The 9,223-nt window shown below is 34.1% G+C and overlaps 1 protein-coding gene and 1 long non-coding RNA gene across 3 annotated transcripts; one reads left to right on the forward strand and one right to left on the reverse strand.

Moving 5' to 3' along the window:
* Window positions 1-419: 419 nt before the first annotated feature.
* Window positions 420-1,916, reverse strand: LOC134254098 (uncharacterized). The gene has a single exon (XM_062736651.1). It carries the CDS (start codon window positions 1,914-1,916, stop codon window positions 420-422), a length of 1,497 nt encoding a protein of 498 aa, XP_062592635.1.
* Window positions 1,917-2,888: 972 nt separating this feature from the next.
* LOC134254097 (uncharacterized) lies at window positions 2,889-6,405 on the forward strand. 2 transcript variants are annotated; one of them, XR_009989253.1, is made up of 3 exons: window positions 2,889-3,646; window positions 5,296-5,466; window positions 5,705-6,405. It is a non-coding gene; the product is annotated as an uncharacterized LOC134254097 (long non-coding RNA). The 2 variants fall into 2 exon arrangements; XR_009989254.1 differs by having other exon boundaries at window positions 2,893-3,646; window positions 5,296-5,397.
* Window positions 6,406-9,223: the final 2,818 nt, after the last annotated feature.

Raw genomic sequence — 9,223 nt, forward strand, 5'->3', positions numbered from 1 at the left:
TGCGAACAAACAGACAGACACACGGATGAACAGTGCAAAAATTATAAACCCCCGAATTTTCTAATACGGGGACATTAAAAAAAGGACCAGGAATTTATTCATTTTACATTTTATGTAGCAGTTGGAATATAGATCTGTTCAAGTGACAGTCTTAACTGACTGTGCCCATAAGTTCTTTTCAGAATATAGAAGTTAACAGTATTCCTCCACGTTTTCTTAATAAAATGATTATACATACATAGTTGTTTTTTTTTCATTTATCTTTCACTATTTATTATTGATCAGTATTGTTGTTTTGTACAATTTGGTTTTATCTCGAAAATTTTATTTTAACAGAAGCTTCTCCCCTATCAAAATAGCAATTTCATTATCAACATGCATTTTCAAATATTCGTTGAGTAGATTCTGTTTAAAGTTGTCTATTTCAAGAATTTGATGATCCTCAATTTTCCCGCCTGTTCAGTCACCCAGAGGTTGTTATCGCTATCAATGCTTATTCCAGCAGGACGGACTAGACCACACTTTATCACAGTCATAGGAACACCCTCAGAATCCAAAATGTGAATACAGTTGTTGTTTGTATCTGACACTAAAATGTGACTAAGACTGTCCGTGGTAATATAACGTGGTGCAAAGCTCTCCGGAAGTTTTGGGTTTGTTTTGCAGCAATATTTTGCCTTGAGACTCCCTCCTCGATTTAAGATGATCACTGCGGCACCATTCCAATCCACAATACAGAGATCGCCATTGTTATTTAGTGCAATCTGAAGGCATTTGTAAGGCCCCTCGGTAGCAAACAGGTTCTGTTTCTGTTCGTCAAACTGGAATGTATGTTTAACGATACCACCGGAATACTGCATGACTGTGAATTGCAGATTTGAAATTCTGTCATTGCATAAAGCAACAAATTTATCTCCTGAAGGGGATACACATATACCCGATGGTATCCAAACACACCTAATAATGGTCTTCACTTTGTCATCATTTATCATCTTGACGCATTTATCACTGTAATCTGTGAAAAGAATTTCCCCTTTTCTGGTAGTTGCCATTCCAAATGGAATACTTCCTTGCGAGGTCAATTTTCTAAGCACTAGCCCTGAGGATGTGATTTCTCTCAGTGTATCATCATTTCCACTTATCCAAGCCGCCTCCTTTGTCACACAGCTAACACGGTATAGAGGGCTGCATTCTGTATCTATGTTGGTTATGATCGTGGATGTCGCAAGAAACCTGCTAAAAGCATGTAGTCTGCTTACCCAGTCAATTTCTGTCTTGTATTTATACGTCGATGCTTGTAGATTCCCCATCAACTTGCAGACCTCGTCCATGTAGGGTGCTGTTGCTGGTTTGAATTGGCCAAATGAAACGTATAGTCTCTGAGGAAATTCTTTCATTGCTTCCAGCTGCGATTCAAACCTAAAGATTTGGTCTGTCCTTCCTGCAATTATTTCTTTGTTTTTCTTAATGATTTCATGAATGTTGTCCAAAAGTGTTTGAAACTTCGATAAATTTTTCTTGAGGTTTTCCAAATCTTGTTTCTCTGTAGCATCAATATTTTCAAGTTTCTTTTTGATCGCGCGTTCCACTGTTCTCTTTATCTCCTCGCCATGCCTAATGACATCTGATTTCAATCTATTACTGTTTTTTGGCAGTTCCAAAATGTCTTTTTCTATCTGCTCGATGATGTTTCTTAACTCTGGAGCAATAACACCTTTTAGAAATTCTATTTCATTGTAAATAGTTTTCTCCTTAACAGCATATACTTCGTTTATCTTACTCAGTTCGTGTTCAGCGTGGACCTTGGATACGATACAGTCACTGCAGATGGGAATGTTACATTGCTGACAGTGAATTTCACATCTCTGTTTGGAATGAGTAAAACAATATGGCTGCGGGAAAAATTTATATTTCATGGAGTACTTGATTACGTCATGATTTTGAGAAGGCAGGGATATTATATGTTGCCCAGCACATGCAGTACATAAATTGAATTTGCACGTGTTGCAGATGAGTTCAGCTTTGTTTGGACAAAGAAAGCAAGGAATCAAAACCTGTGCAGTGCTTCCTTTGTCAACTTTCGGCAATTTTGGAACGTTCTCCATGGTACTCTACAATCTAAAATGAAAATCAAAAAGTTTGAATTTGGTATATTTTATAGCATACAAGATAAAAAGTTAATTATTTTGAATACAGTATGATAAATCCAGTGTCACATTTCAGGAATTCTGTCTTCTATTTGTCGTCCCTTTCATTTTGTATATTTGCATTGTTCTTTTCTTTTAATCAAGACTTTCTTTAACTAAGAAAATATAGAGATAAACTTTAAAACTGTGATAATTAATTATATGTTCAGATAAAATATAATCTTTATTTTACAAGCATTTCTAAGATACTTGTATTTTGAGAATGCGAGCGCCATAAGAACATCCGCATAACAAAATACATTTATGTATAAAATCTTAAATGCAGGATACAATTGTTTCGATATGTTGTTTTTTTCGAGATGGAAGTGAATCTGAGTTGTGTGTTGTTCTCATTGCAGTCTTTGTTTTAGATGATGCCTAACAGAGGAACTCTCGCTACTACACAATAATTTCAGAGTTCTTGTATGTAATTAGACTGAATAACTCACAAAACGCACTGTATTGCCTATTAATTGTAATCAATTTAAGTATTCTTTACGTACATATTTTATTTGACTAAAATAGAGTAATAGTCAAACGTTGCAATATTTGATAATCTTGTGATGTATATTCAAAATCTTGTGATGTATGTTCGAAATCTTGTGATGTATATTCAAAATCTTGTGATGTATATTCAAAATCTTGTGATGTATGTTCGAAATCTTGTGATGTATATTCAAAATCTTGTGATGTATATTCAAAATCTTGTGATGTATGTTCGAAATCTTGTGATGTATATTCAAAATCTTGTGATGTATGTTCAAAATCTTGTGATGTATATTCAATATCTTGTGATGTATATTCTTAAACTTGTGATGTATATTCTATAATCTTGTGATGTATGTTCGAAATCTTGTGATGTATATTCGAAATCTTGTGATGTATGTTTGATAATCTTGTGATGTATATTCGAAATCTTGTGATGTATGTTCGATATCTTGTGATGTATATTCGAAATCTTGTGATGTATATTCTATAATCTTGTGATGTATGTTCGAAATCTTGTGATGTATATTCGAAATCTTGTGATGTATGTTTGATAATCTTGTGATGTATATTCGAAATCTTGTGATGTATGTTCAAAATCTTGTGATGTATATTCAATATCTTGTGATGTATATTCGAAATCTTGTGATGTATATTCTATAATCTTGTGATGTATGTTCGAAATCTTGTGATGTATATTCGAAATCTTGTGATGTATGTTTGATAATCTTGTGATGTATATTCGAAATCTTGTGATGTATATTCGAAATCTTGTGATGTTTGTTTGATAATCTTGTGATGTGTGTTCTACAATTCAGTGATGCGTGCAATAAAATTGCATGACGCAACAGAAAAGTAAGGACAATTTTCATTGGTTAGAAATAACGAAAGTAGCCGGAGCGGTCGTAATGCACACATTGACACAACTTCGCAAGCATGAAATTGACGAATTCAACCTAAAGTCAAAATTATAGGTAATAGAAAAATTGTTTTGGTATCAAGGAGCACTAAGTCAGTCATAACGTGAAAAGTGGGAATCAAGAACATTAATTTGATTTGTTTGTAGGTACATCAAAAACAATTTAGTGGCTTATTGCTGGACTAAACAGCTAAAGGATGTTTTATCCTATTTTTACGTCCTCATATTGTAGTGATGTTGATTAATCGGTATGATTTATTCTATATTGGTGCTAGTTAGAATAATCTAACTGTGTCTCGGGACAAACTCTCACCACGCAGGGTTCGAAATTGCATGGCCCATTGCAGCTGCATTGACCGTAGCCCTAGTCCAGGGACGACTTTGCAATAAATAAATAAATAACACGACAAATTTTTAGGAGAAGGGGAATGTCTGGAAAAGATTAATTGCTATGCATCATTGAATATTGTCATTCACAAATTTGTCCAATTATTTTTATAGTAAATGTATTGAGCCGGGCTCATTTACAGGATAATGAACAAGGACTGTGGTGACAGTTTAAAATCACGTTCAGACGTTTAGAGAATATGTAATACACACAAAAATATCTCAATGGCATGTATAATATATTAAATAGATTTAAAAATAAAATAAAATATAGCTAGAAATTAACAGCGAAAAATATTTATCACGTATTGTGTCGGGGTAATCCGGCTTTATATACAAACAGAAGTAAGTAAACACCGATGCAGCAAGATTAAGGTCAAACGTCTCTGCACTGATGTGTCCTCAGCGGGGAGATTTGCATTAAGTTATTAATGATGTTCCCTGCATTTGTGTTAGCCTGATAGTACAACCTTTATTTATAGAATCAATCTAATTCAAATTAGATGTTAGATCCGCTTGCATACTCGCTACACTAACATCTAACACCTTTCGCACCCGTTGAATTATACTTTGTAAAATATTAGTCAAAGGAGCCAGGAAAAAATATTAAACAATGTAATATTATGATAAAAATATTCAATTTACTATTTCTTAAGGTGTTGAATGGATTTTGTTTTCTCAACAGCGGCTGGTGCATGTACCATACTTTTACTCGTAAACTCAATTTGGCGGTGAAGAAGCAGCATTTTCTGTTGCTCACCGTCGCAATAGCTGAGCATTGCTCTACGAGCAATGTGCCCGGCTAAAAATCATAATATTTGTAATGATATATCATATTCTAGACTTGACATACAATAAACAATGATAAGAATTATTGTTGCATATCTGCAGTGATTTTCTTTGATCTTTCTGTGGTGATAATTTATCCCATAATATCACATGTGTGATAATACTTTCCAAACATGTTTCAAAGTTTTTACACTCTTTATCATACAGTTTTAAAGAACAGTTTTATGAGCTCATAAGTATATTAAATGGTTAATTTATCAAAACCTGCATTTAAAAATTCAGAAGTCATAAGTTAAACCAAATTGTCCAGGGTATTCTTAGTAAGGTATGTCAAAGGTCATGGTTAAGTGACTTTGTAAGGCTGGTATTTTTTCTTTTGTTTTATGGCAATCAGTGCACATGGTAAATAGCATAAAATTACCCTTAAAGGTCTTATGCAAGGAGATAGCTAATTAAAATGAACAAATGTAGTTTTATGTATGATGTATATAGAGACAATAATATTTCTTTTCTTTTTTTCATTTTCAGGAACTTTACGTAGGTCTACAGTTTTAATTTTGGACTCATGCACTAGGAATATCATATCAGCAGAATTGTGCCACTGAATCAAAGGGAACTCTTTTTTTTTAGGTACGCATGATCAATGTAACTTCCTCGATGGTGTGTTGGCTGTTTGCCCATGTGTATTTTGGGGTATAGGTATGTTTAGTCTCAATTTTCTTTCTTAAAAGCCGCTTAAGGGGTATATTTTTTCTGATCTCAAATTTTGTCTAAGCATTAATCTTTTTTCTCATTCATGAATTATCTGCTGATCAGAGTCTAGTTAATTAATTTATTTAATTAAAGCTATATAGTAACATATAGTGAAATTATTTCCTTGTGTGAGACCTAAAGAAAATCAGGTTACTCATTTTTATGACAATTTCTTTGATTTCAGGAGTAGCCTCCCCTTTTAAAGATCAAAAATGGTGATTTTACAGTGCGGCATGCAGTCTGGTCTTCAATGAAGAGTTTTGACACCTGTAATACCCATATTTCTACCATTCACCTCTGTAACCTTTGTTGAGTTCATCAGACTGGTAAGAAAAACAATATTGTTAATTGAAATAATTTTATCAAGATAAATAAAATAATTAATGAAAAAAAAATTACATGAACACTGACTCCCTCATATAAGAAAATGTCACATTTTACACATTGCAATTATACATCATTTACATATTCACATTTTCCCCATTTACACATGCAGTTGAATAGATTTAGTGCTTAATAATACAACAACAACAATTATTACACGAATCCTAAGACAATTCACAAAATACATGAATGCATTAAACTGTGAAATACAGATTTCGTACATTTAATTAAAATGCACAGCATCAGAACCCCCCCCCCCCTTCACAATCTTGCAACTTTCTTTTTAATTCAAAGTCACTAGGCAACACTAAAGATTTCCACTTATTGTCCCCCGCTTTCGCGAAAGCGAGGGGACATTAAATCTCATTCGTCTGTCTGTCTGTCCGTCAGTCTGTCCGTCAGTCTGTCCGTCACAAAAACTTTAACCTTGCCCATAACTTTTGATTTAGTGGAGCTATGACTTTCATATTTCACATGTGTATTCCTTGTGACTAGACCTTTCTTTGGGTATCACCAAATTTGACCTTTTGACCTTGAGCTTGGAATTTGACCCACTTTTACACAAAAATTCAAAACTTTTACTTTGGTCATATCTTTTGAATAGTAGGTACTAGGACTTTCATATTTCACATATGTATTGTTTGTGGCAAAACCTTTCATTGGATACAACAACCTTGACCTTTTGACCTTGACCTTGGAGATTTACGTACTTATGAAAAAACTTTAACCTTGACCATAACTTTTGAACAGTGAGGACTAAGGCTTTCTTACTTCACATATGTAATCCCTGTGAGAAGACCTATCAATGGATACCAATAACTTGTACCCTTTGACCTTGACCTTGGAGTTTTAATTACTTTTTAAAAACTTTAACCTTGGTCACAACTTTTAAACAGTAGATAGTCGGACTTTTATATTTCACATATGTATTCCTTGTGGCAAGACATTTCATTGGATATCAACAACCTTGACCTTTTGACCTTGACCTTGGAGATTTACGTACTTATGAAAAATCTTTAACCTTGACCATAACTTTTGAACGGCGGGGGCTAGGGCTTTCATACTTCACATATGTTTTCCTTTTGAGAAGACCTTTCATTGGATACCAACAACTTTTACCCTTTGACCTTGACATTGGAGTTTTAACTACTTTTTAAAAAAACTTTAACTTTGGTCACAACTTTTGAACGGTAAATACTAGGACTATTATATTTCAAATAAGTATTCTTTGTGGCAAGTCCTTTCATTGGATATCAACAACTTTGATCTTTTGACCTTGACCTTAAAGATTTACGTACTAATGAAAAAACTTTTAACCTTGACCATAAATTTTGAACAGTTAGGGCTAGGGCTTTCATACTTCACATATGTAATCCTTGTGAGAAAACCTTTCATTGGATAACAACAATTTTGACCCTTTGATCTTGACCTTGGAGTTGACCTACTTTTAAAAAACTTTTTACTTTGGCCATAACTTTTTAACGGTCAGGATTAGGGTTTTCATCCTTAAAAAAATCAACTTCAATGTTACTTTCTAAATAAATGACATATGATAGGATGTTCATATTACACACAATATGTCATAAAAGATAACATCTCACCCACAAAGACACCGAAAGCGGGGGACCGCAATTCTTTGAATTTGCTTGTTGCTTTTCTGTCCAAGACAGGAAGTTGAGGAACAAAGTTGACAGGACATCCTGAACTGTCTTCGCTACCAGCTTATGAGGGAACCAGCTGCAGTGGACAAAGTATGTTACATCATAGGATAATAGGTAAGTCTCCGGAGTAGTGTTTGTAGCAATTCTCGTACTTGGTCCTGCTTCGAAGATTCAGGACTATTGATATTTATCTCTGCTTGGTTTGGTTCTTCCCAGAAACATGTTACTGGTGGTGGTCCCTATATTCTTCTGGCTTTTGTGGTGAGGAATGTTTCATTTCTAGCTCTTTTCTGATCACATTTTGTCTATCTAGCTGTTTGTCTGTCTGTCTGTCCATCTGTCTGTCTGTAAACTTTTCATATTTTCGACTTCTTCTCTAGAACCCATGGGCCAATTTCAACCAAACTTGCCACAAAGCATCCTTAAGTGAAGGGGATTCAAGTTTGTTCAAATAAAGGGCCACACCCTCATTCAAGGGGAGATAATTGGGAATGAATGTAAATTTGATGGTATGTTTTAAAAATCTTGTTCTCAAGAACCACTGTGCCAGGAAAAATGAAACTTATGGAGAAACATCCTCAAGTAGTGTAGATTTAAATTTGTTCAAATCATGACCACTGGGGGGAGGGCGGAGCCACAATGGCTGACCAAAGTTTAACATAAAAATATATATAGGAAAATTCTTTAAAAATCTTCTTCTCAAGAATTACAAAGCCATAATTGATCCTATTTATATGGAAGCATCCTCAGGTAGTGTCGATTCAAGTTTGTTCAAATCATAACCCCCGGGGTAGGGCGGGGCCACAATGGAAGATCAAAGTTTTACATAGAAATATAAAGGAAAAATCTTTAAAAATTAGGGCTGCCACGGTTCAGACATTTTTCGGTTCGGTTCGGTTCAGAAAACAAATTCTCGGTTTTCGGTTTTTTCGGTTCGGTTTTCTTTTTTAGAATTTAAATAAAACATCTTTATATATATCAAAGGATAATAAGGATTAAGGACATTGTAGAAAGTACTGTTTTGCTGACACAAATTTCTATCCATTTTATTCAACAGAACAAGTTTTTAAAAGTAACAAAAACTAACAAAGTAATAAACTTCTTGTTTAAAATAAAATAAAATAAATATAGTTATTGACTAGAATTATCACCAAATCACAAGTGTGGGAATACTTCACGTTTTTGAAAGTAGGGGACGTGGTTGACAAAACAATTACTTGTGATGTGGTTTTCCTTCCACATGTGTATGCCATGTTTAAATGTCTTCGATGTTACCTGTATTTTCATTGGTTAAAGAATCCTTCATTGAAATAAACAACCAATCACAATGCGTGTTGCAAGCAAATTAGTATTATATAAAAGATTAAAAAAACCGAACCGAATTCCGGAAAACCTGACTCGAACCGAACCGAATGCCATTTCGGAGCGGTTAACCGAGTTTTCGGTTAACCGTGACAGCCCTATTAAAAATCTTCTTCTCAAGAACAGCAAAACCCTGATTGATCATATTTATATGGAAGCATCCTTAGGTAGTGTAGATTCAAGTTTGTTCAAATCATGTCCTCGGGGGTAGGACAGGGCTACAAAGGATGATCAAATTTTATATAGAAATATATAGGAAAATTCTTTAAAAATAACCTTCTCAAGAAAAGCAAAGC

This window comes from Saccostrea cucullata, unplaced genomic scaffold (genome assembly GCF_032062105.1).
Source record: "Saccostrea cucullata isolate Sc308-1 unplaced genomic scaffold, CSIRO_AGI_Scuc_v1 ctg18706, whole genome shotgun sequence".
NCBI lineage: Eukaryota > Metazoa > Mollusca > Bivalvia > Ostreida > Ostreidae > Saccostrea > Saccostrea cuccullata.

What these genes read in the sequence shown, in the direction of transcription:
- LOC134254098 (XM_062736651.1), bottom strand. Translation starts at nt 1,916, where the DNA reads ATGAAATATAAATTTTTCCCGCAGCCATATTGTTTTACTCATTCCAAA.